The sequence below is a fragment of the Cupressus sempervirens genome, chromosome 10 (genome assembly GCF_028749045.1).
Source record: "Cupressus sempervirens isolate cs-2001-9-10 chromosome 10, ASM2874904v1, whole genome shotgun sequence".
In the NCBI taxonomy this organism is placed as follows: Eukaryota; Viridiplantae; Streptophyta; class Pinopsida; order Cupressales; family Cupressaceae; genus Cupressus; species Cupressus sempervirens.
The window spans coordinates 478,273,773-478,293,917 of record NC_143127.1 but is presented as its reverse complement, the minus strand read 5'-3'; the positions used below and the strand labels follow the sequence as shown (position 1 = coordinate 478,293,917).

The window sequence follows — 20,145 nt, the reverse complement described above, 5'->3', positions numbered from 1 at the left end:
GTAGACAAGCAATTCTTTTTGAAGGTTTTTTGTCTTACAATGATACATTAAAACTAGGGAGTCTTTATTAATTTTTATCAATTTGATAATCTCTCTATATTGTAAACAAGTATATTAAAAGTTCTAAGCTTTTAGTATATATTACGTAATATCATCTCACAATAATTTCTTTTTTTTGTGCAATGATGAGATATTTGTGGCCAAGGAAAAAAATTCTTTGATGGATGGGAATGTGCATTTTGAGCCAGCATTGTGGTTAATTTGCTTGTGAGCACATTTGGAGTGTTTTTGAATGCATACATTCTAGGACAACTATTTGAAGCAATAACCGATAAATGACTTTTTTTTTCATTCACCACAATCTTCACCCAAAGCTAAAGAACGCTAGAGGTGAGTTTGAAATATGGGCTCTTGTAATTGTTTGTGGCAATCATTATTTTTGTTTTATTTTGAATTACCAAATCAAACTTATAGATGGAAAAATTAGGTATTATTGACCTTGACAAGATTGATCTAGTCTTTAAGCAGATTGTAACCATAGTAATGAGAATTGCAATGATTCACACGATTCGGCGCTAGGCGATTTTTTGTGAATCGGTGAATCAAATCAACGATTTCTTGGCATGAATCGCCATGAATCGGCTGGAAAATCCAGGTAGCCCAATCGGGCAACTTAAAAACATAAAAAATACAACTTTTTTAATGATTTTTTTTCACATTTCTCTTTCTTATAACTTGAAAAGGCCTTCTATTTGTTGAATATGACAAAAAGAGAGGAAAAGTGAGAGTTAGACTTTAGCTAGAGCTAGAGCAGATAGACTTGTCTTTTCATTTTGTTTATAGATAGACATATGTTTCATGGATCTTCATCTTACATACATTTATAATTTGATGTCATGGGTTTTATGGATCTTCATCTTACATACATTTATGATTTGACAACATTTATAATTCTATATATCTATGTCGTGACTCATTGTGATCCTATGATTTCTATTTACTTAAGCTAAAATTTATATTTTACATATGTGATGGATATATCATTTGTGTTCCTTGTTTATGTATGTTAGACTCTATGTGATGATGTTATGTTGTGTTTAAGTTATATTCGATTAAGGCTGCATGAAATAAGTTTTAAATTGTTAAAATCTCTAAATTTCAAGGGTTCTTTAAATTTGCCGATACATATTTGATTCAGTTCCGATTCAGGTCCAATTCCGATTCTTGTTACTTTGATTGTAATTGATGATTTCCTTTTCAATCTCAATGATATTTATATCCTAATAAAGGTTAACATTGACAGTGATGTTGTTGAAAGACTTAGGAGAGGCTCTCGCCTACGAGCTTCATCTTTAGGAGTTGCATCCCTCTAGTGTAGTAGCAAGAGTAATTGGCTACATTTGATTTTGAACTCTGTACTTGGTTGGTAAGTTGACTTTGTACAATGTGGATTGTAATTGAAAACTTGAGAGCAACTGGTGTCTATCATCATCTATACAGTACATACCGACCTCACTAAGATCCATCTAGATTTTGAGTGGATTGTAAGTTATAATGTCCTTTTCAATCTTGAAGATTTTTATATCCTAATAGAGGCCAAGATTGATAATGATGTGGTTGAAGGACTTAGGAGAGGCTCTGATCTAGGAGTTTCATCTTTAGGATTCGTAGCCCTCTAGTGTACTTTGTTGGTTCACTTTGTACAAAGTGTATCATAATGGAAATTTTGAAAGCAACTAGCATCTATATATCATCTATAAAGTACCAACTGACCTCAATGAGTTTCTGAGTGGATTGTAAATGATGATGCCGTCTTCAATCTTGATGATTTTTTGGTCTAGCAGAGGCCTACATTGATAGTACTAGTAGTGTGATTGAAGAGCTTAGAAGCTTCATTGTTAGGACTTGTGGCCCTCTAGTATAGCAGTAAGAGTTATTAGCTATGCTTGACTTTCTTTAACTTTGTACTTAACATTTTGGTTGACATTGTACAAGGTAAATTATAACTGAAAATCTGAAAGCAATTATCATTTTGTCATCATTTCTGCACTATGTAATATGCATTGTTCGATACAGTGTAATTAGTGATATGAACATAAATAAGAAATTGTTTATTCCACATTTAGAGGGCTAAACTCTTATGTTCTTATGCTATCTATATCTCTTTCCTCTTAAAATGCTATTAAGTTTTAAAAGCAAGAAGTTTTCCTCCCCTTTTTTTGAAAATCAGATTTTTTTTTCTAGTCTTTGGGAAAAATCTTAATCTTTCAGTTTGCTTTTTTTTCCCAAAAAGCTTTTCTTGCAATTGCTCAAACATTTCAGTTTGAAAAGATTGTTGATTCTCTTTGAGCTATATTTTGAGCACACTAAGCTTTCCTTGTTGAGACATCAAATTTGAAATACATATATGTTATCAATAGTGTTACTGAGAGATGCGTCTCCCCCTCTCTGAGATGAGTTTCGAAGACTCTTTGCATCTCCAAAGACCTCAAAAAATATTGGAGACTCCATGATGAAGTCTCTTGAAGACTCCGAGTCTCCAAATTTATAAAGTGAAGCCTCCCCGGTTCTCTTGAGTAAAAAATAAATTTAAAATATAATATTAAATTTGTTTCATGTCTTTTGGCCCTCATTTTAGTGCTTTTTTAATGCAAACCTTAGCAGACTTATATATTTTACTATTTTGGCATCTCACTAGATATATTTCTGATTTCTGTTTACAGTTTACAGTTTTTGGTTTGTGTATCAGAGATTTAGCATCAAACTATATTTCTTTTGAATGTCAAATTTGAATATGTAATGATAGTCTCATCAGATTATTAATCTGATATGATGATGATCCTATGCAATATTCAGAAATCAGATATGACTATGAGATATGTAATGTGAGTTTTGAACTATTTGACTCTATATTAATAATTAATGTGACATTACTATTATTATTTAGTTTTACAGTTTTACTGTTTTGCATTTAGTATTAGTCTTTTTAAACTTTTGATGTTCAATGTTCATATTTATAACGTTTTTGTCATACTTGTTTTCAAAGCACTATGCTATGAATCTATGGTATTTCTAAGGAATTAATAAATTATATTAGAAAAAATTCCTGTCTCCAAGTAACCTTGTCTCCTATTTCTGAAAAATAGCCATCTGGTACCAGTACAAGTACCGGAGATCTCCAAGTCTCTCTGTCTCCCAGTAACACTGGCTATCAACTTAGCTGATTGGGATCTTGACTCTATGTTTTGTTCCTCAATTAGTTTAATTGCAGAACTGTTAACATAGAGCTAATGATGGTGTTTATAAATGATTCCATATAAAATGCAACTTTTGAATTTGTCTTTATATTTGTCGCTCTGGTTTATTTAATGATTTAGTATTCTTCAGGCCATTCTCTCTGATAGTAACTTGTGATGGGTGTGATTAAATTGACAACCACTGTAGCTATACCCAACCAGCAGAAAATATCTTAACAGAATGCAATAATTTCTAAGCATGTTTTCCTATATGTTTCCATTTCATTATTCTGAAGTTTAAACTCAAATACAGTAGCTGTTATGTTCTATCTTTATTTTCTATTTGCAAGACATACAGTTGAAAGCCCCAAGATTTTATTTCCAATGTTTCCGTTTTTGTTGGTTTTTATTCTAAGTAATTTTTTTTTCAACCTATGTCTTATAGGTCAGATGGCGTGCAGCCACATTTAGTGAATATACAATTTCAGAGGAAGGTCAAACTGCAGGTACTGATACTCATCACTATTTGAATATTGTAATTGAAGATTTTTTTTTTCTTAATACAGCATCCAGTGGGATGGATACAGAATGCCAAGATATTGTATTGTAGTTGTTTGACTTGACACATGTTGCAGCTTCTTGCAATTTATGTAGATTTTAAGCATGATGAGAGTTATACACCAAGTAAGATTTCCATCCGGGTTGGTAATGGTTTTCGTGACTTAAAGGTAAGAAGACAAAACTTTACTAATCAGAAACTTTATTCATTTGTCCAATCAAGCTTTAAAATATGCATTATTGTTCAGTTTCATTGTGAATCTGTATTTACACACAACCGGAAGACAATTCAATGGAGAAAAATGAAGAGTTGTTATGCTCTGAAATTGGTGGTAGGAAAGATAGCTTTCCTCAGTTGATAGAGAATTTTGAAGAAAATAATTAGGGCCAAAGTGCCAGTTAAAATGTTCTTTGTATACCATGGAACAAATTCTGCAACATTCATAACCTTATGTGTTTAGATAAGATTGCAGATTCCTCTCATCCATCATTAATCTAAAATGCACTTTTCTTGTGTAATGTTGATTGTGGGTAAAATTGTAATAAAATATGTTAGTGTCTCGAAAAGAACCTATAAAAAATTTCCAAACATATATTTGGTTGCAACTGTATTTAATTCACTACAATGAATCTGTTGTTTAGTGTGGAGCCTGATCAGTCCCCAAGTGGGAGAGTGTTAGATTGTGGTGACTGATCAGGAAAGTGCTTAGGGTTAGGGATTGTTTCATAAGGTGTGATGCGAAATTGGTTCTTGTGGCGGTATTGATCTGTAAGGGATTACGGATTGTAATCAGGTCATAATAATCACTGGATCATAAAAATATTGGACTTGCTGTTTGGTGGACATAGCCCAAGGATTGGGCGAACCACGTTAAATCTTGGTGCCTTGTGTTCTTTTCTGTGTGATCTATTATTGGTTATATTTGCATGTAATTGTTATTTCTGTCCGTGTTTTAATCCTAACAGAATCAATATTTTGGACCCAACATCTAGACCCCCCTCCAAGGATAAATCGGAATGTAGGATAGCTATCATAATAAACAAAATCATAATTACTACATTAAATACGGGTGTATGAATACTGTTTGTTAGAATATGATTTAGTGATAAACTGGGGGTACTTTCTGCAGTAAATAAGTTAATAAAAGGATAAAATTTCAGTAGGCATACTCTCATCATAAAGCTGAAATTCTACGCCCTTTTCACTGGCTGCTCTCTTGCTTGCCCGGCTACAAGTTGTTTATACCATAAATAAGTCATGGTAATAGCCATGATTAGGAAAATGTTTTAAAATGGTATTATAAATATACCTCTTGTATAATGACTCATTTCACAAATTTCCAATAAAGAGAAGGTATTTAGGTGAGGGTTAATAACAGTCCCTCCATTTCCAAAGTCTGCAATCCCTTGCATTATGGAGCACATGCCATAGCTCCTGCGCACTTCAGGTTGAATACAAAGAAAAAGCTAGAGAAGCAAAATAACATACCAAGTCTTAAGAAGATTCAAATGGTAAGACCAAGGCGGCTTGAGGGATGCTACTGTTCTAGATGATCCCATGTTCTAACGTATGGGACGTGCTTTACTTTTTCTCTTCTTCAATCATTTTGATTTTGTTGCTGTGACACATGATATTTAGAGCTCATGAGAAGTTATTGGTGAAGAGGCAGGCGTAGGCTCTTTAATCATGATTCCACGTGTTTCCAAGAATCTCAATCTTTATCAATTTAACCTTTCTGTAGAGTTTGATGAAAGCAATGTTAGAATTTTCCCCATGGTTGCCAACCTACCGGCATCCCTATTTGTTTCCTTAAAGGATTGCTTTCTTATAACCTCATCAAAGTGTGAAAGGAGATGCTGCTGCCTTCACTTAATATGCTGCTAATCCTCCTATTGGGACTCAACAAGTCTTTTCCTTGTCTTGACCTTCTACAAGGTCAATCACCTCATCCATGTTATTTGTGCTGTTACCAAGGATAATGGGGAGCGCCTCTCTCATCTTTCTTGTATCCATGGCAGTGTTAGCTTTTAGTAAAGCTTTATAGCACATATGATCAATGATTTTCAATATTACCCTATTTTTTTTGTTTATGACCACCACCTCTGTTTATTTGGACATCTTTTACATAAATAGCCTACTTTATTTGGTATATCAGTTTTAAAAATTATAAATAAAACTATGTATGTTCCCTCATGTTTCATGGATGGGGATGGTAGGAAACTTGGAGACACGTTCCGTGGATGACAGGATGCGAGACCTTTTTTTGGGGTGATGAGTGTCACAAAATAGGAAAACAGAAAAAAAAAGTCAATTATACATATGATAATGCACTCACCATATTCATTATACCATATTACACATTAGAGTTGAATTAAGAATTCAAATGAGGGTTGACATACAAATTGTCAAAATGAAATTGTTTTTGTTTTTAGGATAAAATCTGTTCAGGGGTCTGAACAATAAGGGTTAACGCTTTTTTTACAGATAATTTAGTTGCAGGGCTATAGGGGTCCACTCTTGTGAAGCTCTATTACAGTTAGCTCAAAACCAATAAACTTTAACATATGCTTATAAAAATAGCCTTATGAAGTCTTACAGCTAATGGCACTAATTTTCGTAATACGGCATAACAGCATGAGAGACTCTATTAGCATACACTGTGCAGGAGATTAAAATAGAGCAGGAAAAAGAGCTGCTAACTCATGACACATTTCGACAGTCATTACCCCTGGCCCTACCATTTCTTTCAGTTCCTTTCTCACCATTTCATCATGAGAAATGAAGGGATTGTAAATAGGTTGGAGATGATTCAATTCCTTTCTCAGGGGATAACTCTTAAGCTATCCATAGCAAGCGCCAAATGCACGCCAAATAAGACACAATTTCCAATCTGTTACTCACAGATCCTTGCCCCGAAAGATGAAAATGTTTCTGAAAGTCCTCTATTTTTACCTAAAGTTCAGGCATTTTGTAATCAGAGCTATCTGCCACCTCTACCACAAGTTGCGAAGCTGAGAACATATGCAATATCCGGTCAACAGTAGCTGGGTCATCAACCCTAGATAAAGTTTGTTAAAAACTGTTAAAGGGGTGAGGACTGCAGCCAAGACAACCAACCTTTGCCATCCATAATTTTCTCAACAAGATCTCCAACACACATTGGCATGACTCCTTATCCACAGTATTGAAGGCTATACAAGTAGCTGACTCTAACCCTTCTGTCCACAACTGACAACTAAAATCTGCCATCACAAAGAAAACTGCTTCTGCAAAACAGCCTGGAAATAAAAACTAGAAAAATGCACTTTTTATTAACAATGCCCATTGACACTGAGGCAAGCGAAGTGGTCCTGATCTTGAGGTATCTCCATGGTTAACCATGCTTGAGTGAGTATCACTGGGATGGGTGACCTCTTGGGAAGTCCTGATGCTTCACTCTATTCAGCATCCCCTAGATGCAATGAGTACAAAGGAGACCTTACATTGATGGATGAGATTGATTCAAAAACTATGCAGTTGAATATTGATAAAACATCGCAGGAATATTGAAATAAGTTCCGCATGCCTGGTCACCTCTTTGCTCATTGCCAACTCCTGATAATACACCTGTTCAAGCGACAAAATCTAGCAAGCAAGTAATATCACATAATATTTATGGGTGAAGTCTAAAACTAGGTGGCAATTATGGTTTGGTATGAAGTTTATCATAAATTAGTAGATCTATATTTCACTATCTATAATCATTAACTTATGTTGAAAAAGGTTTCTGTCTATGTTAAAATTCGCAAACCTACCTGACACCTTATTTTGTCTTTCTATAGCAACGTGAATAACTCAACTATTTACTCATTTGCTATCAGTTTCTCATCTTCTGTAATTTTCTTTTAATTCCAATCTCACATCAGATACCCAGGTGGGGCCCTCAGTGATTATCTTGAACCTCACTCTATGTCCAACTTCATACAAAATATTGGCTCTGCTAATTTTATACTGTTAAGAGATTGACTATCTTCGCTTCATAATTTGATTTTACTCCTAGAAAGTATGAAAAATATTTAATATCACAACCATAGTTCCAAGAATCACGGCGATTCATGCGATTCATGCGATTTGGTGATTCGATTCAAGCCAAACGATTTTTTGTGAATCGGTAAATCGAATCAGCGATAAAGGGTTTATGAAATAAGTTACTCACTAAATTTCAAGGGTTTTTTAAATTTTCCGATTCATGGCCGATTCGATTCCGATTCATGGCCGATTCACGATTTGATTCGGCCTTGCCGATTCCGATCCGATTCCGATTCTTGTTACTTTGATCACAACTGCTTCTACAAGATCATGATTTTTTTTTTTGATTGATCTACAAGACCATGATTTGCTTGTATTGCTCCCCCAAATTTAATTTGCAATATTCTTTCTTGAGAAGCAACCATTTGCAATGCATCCTAGCATAATATGTCTGTTAATATTATATATTTGGATGATATGGTATTGTTTTTGGAAGACATAATTAATAGTTTAGTGTTTTTTACTTACCATGTATGTGATTTATATGCATCTGTATTTGAAATGCTCTTGAGAAAAGTTATATCGGTTTAGTTTTATGCTAATTCTGCCAATGCTCTGGTCACAATCCCCTTTTGAGTCGGGACCTTGATATTCAGTAAAGTTTCAACAACTGAATGAAAACTTAAAAGATACACGATAGAATCATCATACAGTCCCTTACTAAGAGATTCAATTCTGAAATGTCTTAACTGAAAAAAATCTGTTTCAATTATTACGATAATGGCTGCAAAAATGTTTCAATTAGAGTCTCAAATATTTAGTTTAGCTAATTTTTATGGGTATTGCCATAATGAAATATTGTGATGTTGGTTCTCAAATATGTATGACTTATTTGACGTAAAAAACACAATATTTCAAAAAACTCATGTTACTAGATTTGATACCCTTTGGTTCTAGTATATAACTAGAGGGGAGTGTACACTCTCGCTGGCTCAAATATGCCAGGTATTCCTAGCCAAACCCAAAGTCCTGTCGGTATTTTTAAGCACAAAAGAGTTATTTTAACTTGACACATTTAAAAAGTTTTCAAAACTATGAAGCATGAATAACCCACCTTTAAGTGACCAAGAACACTAGCTCTACAAAAAGAAAGCACAAATGATCCATATTATCACCCTATGCTATTTTTGTATTTTGCTAGTTTTTTGGAAAGGTGAAGGGTTGCAAAAGTGCCAAGATAGGAGCTATGAGAAGTAGCTAGCTGCCACAAAGGATATTTGTTTATCAAAGGTGAAGTGTTGGCTGTTTTCGTCACCATTAGCCCACATGGATAACTGATCCGAGAGGACTTTATGGGCTAACTGCAGTATGCTTTTGACACAATTGGTGTACTATGTTTTCTACACTGGTTTCACAAGCAGGCAAAAACAATGTGTGATTTTGTCACCTCACATTTTGAAATATCCCTAACCGGATATTTACTCGATTTCCTTTTCAACAGTATATTTAGGACTGGACATTGCAGATTTATTACGAACACAATCGAAACCAGTAGAAATCCCAACAGATGTTTAACTAGCTTCTTTTTGAATATAATATTCAAAACTCAAACATAGGCAAATGTAATACGATATAACAATAAAACCAGAAGATTCTCCACAAGATAATAACCCACTCTCTCCAAAATAACATTCAAGATTTTGGCATATAACAATGCGTTACAAACTAGTAATATAAAAACCAGCAAACTCTTATAACTCCTTAAAATATGTTATTGCATTATACAACAACAATACAATAACCAACACCAACAAATCCAATCTTAAATACAGTTTAACACTCAGATTGGAATACTAGAATAAGAACCTATAGGTGCATATGAAACACCTGAATTGATGTCTCCCCTGACAATGAGTTTGTGTCCATTGTTTGCCAGCACGAGGGGCTAGTCCTCATACTAGCTAAAAGCTGAAGCTTTTTGAATAACTCTCACAAGAGAGAACACTGACACTGAGTCATAAATCAAGCATGCCCAAATGAAAGAGTCCCATCTCCTTTTACCCTCACAGCTATGACTCTTCAACTTCCTTCCTGGCTTTTCATCTTATCTCTCCTTGCCCTTTTGCTGACTTTGTAATATTAAATTGATCTTTTATATTTTGAGGCCACGCTCTCCAAGTCAATTTTAATATTATATATATATGCCTTTAATATTTCTAATGTCCCAAAAAGGAGACATTTCAAATCTCCCCTCCTTAAAATTGCTTGTCCTCAAGCAATCAATACCAGTATCCCATACAAATCTGCAAGTAGATCTGCAGCCCAAACTGAAAGCAAATTTGGCCATACTGTGAAGCAAGGTGCCACTCTGCAATCCATCTGTCAACTAGATCCCTGGATCCCATATAACTATATGAAAAAATGTTGCACCTGTAAACTGCACAACTATGATCATTACTGCATCCAACCTCAAGCTAAATAGGATTACAGCCAAGTACTCAACAAGCCATAGGTACAAACGGCCAACACCTGGGTCCCAAGCCCTGTTGTCCTAACCAACTGATATAATAAGATAGAAATGTATCAATGAACTATGTATGACCCAGTAGATGGTGACAACCCGACCAAAATAGACGATGAGATAAACAAGCCACTCAAAAACTAAAAGTAAACCCTGGGTGCATCAAATACCATACTGTCAACATCAATGTGGAGAACCTCCGGGTACATAGGTACTATGAATAAGAATGAAGCTGAAAGAGCATTCCCTATGATCAACACATAACTCTCCTCAATACTACACCAAAAACTATCCAAAGGCTAATGTATATAAACCGACCCACTCTTGTATGGTGTGAAATCAGGAACCCTATTTGGACTAATCCAATGACGCATCATCGTAGTCAATTCACCACTCTCATCCTTTGACCAAGTTTCTTTGCTAAGAACTGTAGCTTGATTCAAATCTCTAAAGCCAAGGTTGTCCTCTTCTTGGAAATCAAGAGGAACTCTCCTCTACATCAAAAACTGGGTTATCGGAAAACCAAACAACATCTACCTCAAAGAAAGGGTTGTCTATAAGTTGAATGTGATTTGAAGTTTTGGAACTTGGTCACTTGGGGCAACTATCCAAATCATACGTCTGCTGAATATTGTTAAGTTCATCAATTATCCCTAGGAAAAATTCTTGCCTCTCTTTATCCTCATGTTCCTGAGAGTGATTTGTGATCCTAATCTGATTTTCTGCTTCCTGAAGGGAGATTCGAGCATTGTCTAATGCCTCATGAATATACTTAAGCTCTCTATTGAACTCCATAATCTCATTCCTTTCTTTATTCAATTGGTCGATATAGGATCCAACAACCGTAAGAGTGTAACCCCTGTCGGAAAGCAAACATAGGTAATCTGATTTCATAGATTCAAGGGCTGTTTTGACCACCCGTAGATCAGCAACAGGCCAATCTTTTTTCTCTTCCCTTTGTGCCTTCTTGTAGAGATCCTCAGCTATCTTGTGAGTGCTGTCATAACGTACCATCGAGGCCACAACCATGTCTTCACTAACCTTTAGTTGGTTCTTTAAGGTATACATTTCATTGCTATCATGCTGATGTGGTTCATCGTCTTGCAGTGTCGTCTTAGCTTGTTCCTCCAAATTCATGTCATGGACATCGGAAATATATGGTTCATCACCTCTCTCAAAATCATAGGTATTCTTTCCCTTGCTCTCTTGATTTGTATGCAAAGGCCAAAGTGTTGTCATGTTATCATTTACATAGAAGGGCTCATCATACCAGGACCCTGACCTGCTATTACCTCGAGTGCAACCTATCTCATCCATCTGCCTGTCAAAGCTAACCTTCAATTCACCAACATAGAAACTTGCACCCTGAGTAACATCCTCTACACGATCGCTAGAAGGCTGTAAATCAATGGTAGTAGACTGCTCCTCTATAACAAGAACCTTTATTAATTGATTTTGGTATGCTGGAAATTCTTCATACAAATTTTTGTACTGGTCTTTTTCAAGGAGATCTTGAACCAATTCGAAGTACTTTATTTTTGCCATATCCATCTTATTTGGCTGCTCTAGATGAAGCTCCAAGTAATCATTGAAGGGTAAGTCATTTTGAACTCGGTTAGGCAGCTTTTTATATTCTCCGTAAAGGTTGAGTATTTCTGCTCTTATATCGGCTTCAAAATTCTGGGCTAACTGTTCTTGTAATTTCATAGTACCTTTCAAGATTTTGTCCAAACCTTGTACTTTTCCCATAGCCATATTGCTTGCCTGTGCAAGTGACTGTTCAAACGTCCAACCCCAATGACACGCAACAAGCTTTTTTGAGTGCAACTCCAGTGACACGCTTACCTCACAATAATCTCCATCAAAACTAAACTGTTCGTGGCTATATTACATTTGGAGGAATACTCAGGACTTGCTATTTCGTTATTGTGCGCACCGATGACCAAAATATGACACTCCCTTAAACAACTAACATCCATTACCTAGTTGTCTTTTGTCGATATTATTTCGCCCTCATTAGTTGTTATTCAAAAACCTCTGCAATGTATCTGGTATTTTGAAATTCATATGTCAATGCTCCAAAAATAACAACATTTGGGAGAACACTGAATCTTCTTATAATCCTCATGATTCATCAATATATTGGATTGTTCTCAAGTTCAAGCTAACAACCAAGTAATCTTTGCAATATACCTTTCAGCAACACAGAGAAACTCTTGTACGTATTAATTGGAAGAATAGTAGGGTAATCTCTTAGTGACTGGCTTAGCTTGACTTTGGAAATCCCATGCATGAAGGAAAGAAAGTCTTATTGGCAAGATGAGTTCAAATAGGTTTTGAACCCAAAGTTTCATACCAAACATCTACTTAACAACATTGGCATTTCCTTAGTCGCTGCAATATTCAAGAAGTAATGTAATAACCTCTACTTATTACTGCAAATTTGTACTTGTCACTCTAGTAAACAATTGTCATTAAATGAAATGTTTGAGTGTTAATGGTTAATGCAAATAGGAATTTTTTGAGATTTCTCTCATTTGCAACTGACAAACAATTATGTGCAGAGATGATAAGAAATTCTAATAGCTTGAATCATGACCCTGCACCTCTTTCTTCCTCACCTTTAGAACAATCTCTCTCACGCTTCGAAGAATCCTTGGTTGTGTAAAGACCCACGACTCATGACCACCCGCTCTTGCTAATGCTTGGGAGTCTCATTTTGAAACAGATAACCCAACCCATACTCCATGGCAAACACCAAAACCATCTCAAGTCAAAATTTGAATAATCAAACCCAAACGGATACTCCCAAGCAGCTTCTTCAGAAACGACAATACATATCAAGACAATTCAAACTTTTTGTGTTGGTATATGCTTCTAGAATGCATTATCAACTGCTTGTTTTTTGTTCCCAAAGAACAATGAAACTTTGGAGTTGCAAACATCTTCACGCCTGTATTGCCACGTTGTTGGTAGAAGATTCCTCAAAATGTGCAACTCTTAAGTACAAGATTGCCGTGTAGATCTCCTTGAATCTGCTTCAAGATGAGACAAAAGAATAGGCTTCGATTTTGAGCAACAACTCCTGCTCAGTTACTGACGACAATTGTCTTACTTGAAGGCTTCGAACAAGCAATCTTTTGTAACAACTCCAGAATATGAAACGTCTCTCCAAAAATAAAGAACCACAATTTTTTTGTATTATCGTCGAGTGTTACTAGTAATGGAAGTTTTTAGTTTTTCGCTCAATCTTCTAGCAAATACAAATTAGGAGTCGAAATGGCAATCAAGAATTGTCTTACAGGAATGACAATAGAAAATAGCGCCCCCTCAAGATTGATGTCTTCGCATTTTCTTTCATCGCAGATTATAAATGATTATTTTCGGTGGGACCTCCAAAAATAAGCATTGTTTCTAAGGTTGATTACAATGCTTGAATTGGCAACATCTTCGAACGTATATGCATCCACCAGAAATGAATCCTCATGATTACTGAATGGCTTCCCCTCAATCACCTAGGTGGGTCCTGGATGACAGAAAACAAGATACAAATAGCGCTAAAGTTTATTGGCGAATGTTTTAATAAATTTAAACCAATTACTGCCCATCCAAAGTGGATTAGCTTGTATTTCTCCGCAATAAATACTAATTTCTTGGTAGACTCTACGATATGAAATTTAATGTCCCTGGCAAACAGTTGTGGATTAGTGTAGCCCTTGGTTCCGGATATTGCATTCAATGCATCTCCCACGGCCACGACCTATATTAACTTAGTTCCATGCGCAGACCCATGAAGGATGTCGCTGTAACTCCACGACCTTGGAACAAGAGTCACGAACTGCACTCTTCTATCACTTGCAAAACTGAGATTGTCTACCAGTCCACGTTGCTATGATGATCTCCACTCATTAACTCTATTGTTATATGGCCACCCAATTACCACTGCTGCATCCAATCTATGTGCTTGCTGAAGGTTGTCGAAAGATAGATTGTGACTGACGTTGTTATAGATAGGCGTCCCACCTTCCTCAAACATTATTCTCAAACTCCCACAAACCGTTGGTTTTCTCTAACAATGCGTAGCTACTATTGCTGCATGCAGACCACACCTCTCGCAAATACTGAATCCTTAGCCACAAAATATCATTTGCCACTATAGCAGTGGAGTCCATACATACCTATCTTATGCATACTGACTTTTCCATTCAACTTACATCTGCTGATACCATCAAATAGTCTGCGTTTCGCTTCTTGTCTCTGATACAATCTCCCACAAGGGACAAGACACATTACTATCAAGACATAAGAACAAGCAAGCTTTGTAGCTGTAGCTTTTACCAGTCCTTCCTGTAAGCACAGGTTATCAACTTTACCTTCTTGTGCCCCGATACTGAATTAAAGAACTTCTAATTGTTATGAATGTTATGAATGCAAAACATTGATAAATTTGATAACGACTTTATAGATTCATCTTTGATATCAATCTCACAGGTTGACAGGAAAACCAACTTTGATACCATTGAAATATCTCTAACCAGATATTTACTCAATTTCCTTTTCAACAGTATATTCAGGAGTGAACATTGTAAATGTATTACGAACACGATCGAAACCAGTAGAAATTCCAACAGATGTTTAATCAGCTTCTTCTTGAATATAATATTCAAAACTCAAACATAGGCAAATGTAATACGATATAACAATAAAACCAGAAGATTCTCCACAAGATAATAACCCGTTCTTTCCAAAATAACATTCAAGATTCGAGCATATAACAATGCGTTACAAACCAGTAATATAAAAACCAACAAACTTAAAATATGTTATTGCATAATACAACAACAATACAATAACCAACACTAACAAATCCAATCTTAAATACAGTTTAACAGTTAGCTTGGAATACTAGAATAAGAACCTATAAGCACATATGAAACACCTGAATTGATGTCTCCCTGACAATGGGTTTGCGTCCACTATCTGCCAGCATGAGGGGCTACGTCCTTATACTAGCTGAAAGTTCAAGCTTTCTGAATAACTCTCACAAGGGAGAACACTGAAACTGAATCATGCCCAAATGAAAGAGTCTCATCTCCTTTTATCCTCATAGTTGTGACTCTTCGACTTCCCTCCTGGCTTTTCATCTTATCTCTCCTTTTCCTTTTGCCCACTTTGTAATATTAAATTGACCTTTTATATTATGAGTCCACGCTCTCCAAGTCAATTTTAATAATATATATAATATGCCTTTAATATTTCTAATGTCCCAAAAAGGGGACACTACACATTTTTGTGTAGGAGTTCAAAAAATTTGAGAGGCTTATGTGGGTGCATAGGGAATAGTCATGTTGTGTTAAAACATCGTGTGTTTTCTTCACCTTGAGTGTCTTCGCCAAAAATGTACATTCATGTGCAGACATGCTGGGAATCATTGGAGGCATGTGTTTTTCGCACCCATAGGATCTAAGCAAGCACTTCTCATCTTTATAGAGATCAATGGTTTGGATTTCATTGCACTTGTACGATTAAATTTAAGATGTGTGAAATTTTAAGCATCCATGTGTGCAGTAAAAAAATGTGTGATTTTGGCACCTCACATTTTCGTACAGGAGTTTAAATTTTTTGAGAAGCTTATGCAGGCGCACAAGGAATAGTCGTATTGTGCGAAAACATTGTGTGTTTTCTGCACCCGCATGCCTTCGCAAAAAAGGTATTTTCATGCACGAACATGTTGGGAATCATTGGAGGCATGTGTTTTTGGTGAAAATGCTGTGTTTCTCGCATCTATAGGATCTAAGCAAGCATTGAGCATCTTTCTGGAGATCAATGGCTAAGATTTCATTTTGCTTGCACGATTAAATCTAAGATGTGTAAAATTTTAAGTGCAAATGTTTGTGGTAAAAATTGTTGTGTTTTAGCCTTTGGGTAACAATCATTTCTCTCTAATATATGTTTTTTGGTGAAAATGTTGTGTTTTTGCATATGTGGGATTTTTTGCTAGTGACTGAGATACTATCCAAAGACAAAAAATTGAACGTTGAATTACATTTTTAGCCTTCTATATGTGACAGGAGCACTTTTCATTACTTTGTTGCCACTTGCAAAGGTATTTATTGGCCCATTTCTGTCACTTCATGATCAAATATACACACAAAATCAGATTTTATCTAACAGTTTGAACTTCACTGTTGTAATCAGAGTTATGCTTGTAAAGGCAAGCTTTGTATATATTTTGTGTTCTCTGGTTATTTTGCACGAACATTATGCTCTGTAATAGTAACTTTGCTCTTGCCATATAATAATGCCTGATTTTTGCCTGTTATTGATTGTTTCTTTTATTTTCTCATAGACTATTTGCCGTGTTAAATCATCTTAATAGTTTCTATCTTGTGAATGCACTTTCTTTGTAGCACCCGTTATGTTGGAACTTGCATATGAGTCTTAGGAGGGTAGATTAGAGTGAGAATTGTGTAAGTTGAGTGCTTTATTCCTAGGCAGGGAGCATCCATATTTCAATCTAGTGCTTCACCCCTTTTAAATTTCTGAAATCTCCTTCTCCCTTTTCCATCAAAGTGCTTTGTTGATGCTATTTGCACTCAGATGCTAGGTGTATCCATGTTTCAATCTGGTGCATCACTCCTTTGACATTTCTACAATCTCCATCCTTTTCCTTCAAGGTGTGTGTTAGGTGCATCTTGATTGGAAGGAAGCTAGCCTTCTCCAGAGATTTAGCCTCAAAGTACAAGTCCCACACTTGGAGGCTGTTTCAATCTTTCACAAGGTTTCTTGGCAGTCATACCTAAAGATTGGGTGCAAACTTTTGTGACAATAGTAAGGATTTTGTGAGTTAGTTTTCAATTTTTGAGGAATTTTTTAACTTTCCTGCACAAAAATATTAAGATTTTTTTCTAAAACATTTAAAATGTTTTTTCTTATGATGTGCTTGGTATTGCATAGGAACTTTGGAAACAAAATGTGGGATATAGCCCCATAATGTTGGTGCCAAGGAGGTCACCAAGTCCACCAAAAAACATAAAAAAACTGTCACAACAAAGAATCGATGAGAACTTGATCAGTAGCTACTTATTAGGTAGATTTTAAATTGTTCTTTACTTTATTTTGTTTATATGTACTGTAAGGGTTAAATTTTCAAATTCTTTTTCTTCTTCTAATAACAACAATCTATTTAAAATGGTTAATAGTTCAAGTTCAATGGCCCTAGAGATATACACTTCATATCTGATCAAGCCTTCACATCAATGGAAATATGTCACAACAATTGAGCAACTTCAAGAATCTAGGGCTTGTTTTTTGTAATTATAGTCATTGTGAGATTAAGAGCTTGCAGAAGTCTAGTGAAAGATCACCTCTATGGTGTGAATGACCTAGGAATCAGAGTTGTCAAGAGCAAACAACAACGGGTTGCCAAAGCAACAAATTATGGCATATATTAGAGAACAAGTTGATGTTGTTAATTGGAGAGCAAATTTTGAATCTCATTGTTTACCGAAGAAAGGATTAGGGAAGCCATCTATAGGGTCTCCTTCAATAGTGGTTACAACTATCCTTTCTTGAAGACCTCGTCTACCTAAGAAAAAGATTACTCTTTCTTCATGCAAAGGGACCTATGGGAGAATACATTTCAGAATATGGCAAGGGACAATGTAAGAACTAGGCATATTTCATGCAAATAATTTTTCGTATTTGCATTTGAAGGTACCAATTCTACAACATCAACATCAACGTCGAGGATTAATCAACTTCTAGTAAATTGTCATTGCTTTCTTGGTTTCTCATTCTATCTTAACATTATTTAGTGTGGTACATGGTACTTGGCTTGGCATTTGAAATAGGGAGTTACAAGGTTGCACACTAACTGTTTGATGAAATGCTTCCGCTATAGTTATTCATTTTAGTTTATGATGAATTAATAATTTTCATGCCAAGAGTTTGTGAAAACGTCCATTGGCTGTAGAAATCATATGTATGCATTCAAAAAGACGAAAGGGATTGTATCTTCACTTTAGTTCTTTGCTTAGATATCTTAGCAATTACATGCAAACATTGTAACTTTATCGAGACCTTTCCAAGCAAGCAAAAACAATTTGAAAATAAATGTCAGAAAGATAAGAGGTTGCATGCAAAGTGTTTGACACAAAATGACAAACATTTGAAAAGTAAAGCAATCTAGTGTTTGCTAGAGTTAGAATTTGCAGGGGTTTCTTACATAAACTTTAGGGATCTTCAAATAAGTGTGTGTAGTGTAATTATTGTCACAAGTTTGGTCATATGAAGATAGATTGCAAGAAATGGTTGGTAGCCTGAAATCTTCATAAGGAGGTCCTTAGTAGAAGGCCCAAGATGCTATACATTTTGATCAGCAATTGCCTCCTATGTGTTCATGGTCACATGCCCATCAGATCATGAGACATCATGACCTTGGTACATGATTCTGATGCCTCTCGGCATTTTACACATCATCAAGACTGGTTCATAGAGTTTATGCCTTTCTCTTATTTAGTAATCTTTGGAGGAGGTGAGGAGTATATCATTGTTTGTAAAGGCATTGTTTAGATTTCACTTTGTGGGAGGGATTTGATCTTTCTTGATATATACTTTGTTTTGAAACACGAAGTCCAATCTATTGTCAGTCAGTTAGATTATGCTTCCATCTCCCTAGTTGGATGTTGTCTTCACTTCACATAGTTGTAATATTGTCAGTGTACCTTGGGGATGTGTCTCCCCTAAAACTTGAGTGTTCCTAGAACAATGCACTCGGGACTTGGGAATGACGTTCAAACATGCCTAGCGGCACCACCATTTTTTGCTCCTGCAATTGGGAATGTGGGGATATCCTAGCGTCCCCAAAACATTGAGGGAGATGCTTGTGCATCCCTCGAGCCACTTGTAGCGGAACATGAAAAGTATGTTTTGTGATATAAGAAATGCTTTTCAAGGGTAGACCCCCACTTCCCATGTACATTGGAATACAAAACCCATCCTTAGGGCAAATCTGATTAGCGAAACCCAAAAGGATGAAGAGGTGCTAATGCAAGCCCTAGATAAAGGGCAAATAATCAGGGTATTTCCTGTACGAAAAAATTTATGTATATGACATGTAAAGTATGATCGTTTGATGATATGTGAAATATTATGTTACAAATGAAATGTCATCATTTCCCAAAGGAAGTAGAACTACAATACAATGGAAGAAATGATGTAAGAGTTACAAAGAAGAGTCTTTTTGGGCCGACATCACGGAGGCAAAAAATAATAGGGGTCTACCATTTTGCATCATCCCAAGTGGATAACACAAATGCACATTTACAAATAGTGGCATATGCACAACATAAAATGTAACACTATATAGAAGAAGAGAGATACAAATAGAAGAATGTTTACGATATTGCGATTCGTTTATCATCTTGTGCCAATGGAACAAGGATTTAAAGAAATCTAAGCAAAACATATAACAAGCTATACAAACACACAAAGTCCGCCACCCAAGAGGAGCTAATCAAGCACGTATCTCTTGCCCACTTATATCGGCCTATAGTGTTTAGGGAAGGTGAGCAACATCAAAAACGATAGATGGAATAATAGCCGGTTCCAAACAAGGACAATGCTATGATGTAATATCCCTTTCCGGATATTTTACTAAAAAACCCTCGATATAAACTTGCAGATTTAAGACCGAACAAAAAATCAATATCCGATATAAATTCCAGAACTTTAATCGATTTGTATCCAGCAGATTTGCATACAAAAAAACTTAGAAAAGATTGTTTTATTCCTCCAATATTTAGAAGTACATATTTAAA

At 35.6% G+C, this 20,145-nt stretch overlaps 1 protein-coding gene across 2 annotated transcripts in view; it reads left to right on the top strand.

Moving 5' to 3' along the window:
- APC10 (anaphase promoting complex 10) overlaps window positions 1-20,145 on the top strand; it is a 75,894-nt gene that overhangs the window by 36,102 nt on the left and 19,647 nt on the right. Inside the window, exons 2-3 of one of the 2 annotated variants that reach the window (XM_089806490.1) lie at window positions 3,682-3,742; window positions 3,872-3,964. In XM_089806490.1, the coding sequence (XP_089662616.1) occupies window positions 3,682-3,742; window positions 3,872-3,964 (154 nt within the window). The remainder of the gene's footprint in view (window positions 1-3,681; window positions 3,743-3,871; window positions 3,965-20,145) is intronic. The other variant, XM_089806491.1, reaches the window with a different exon arrangement.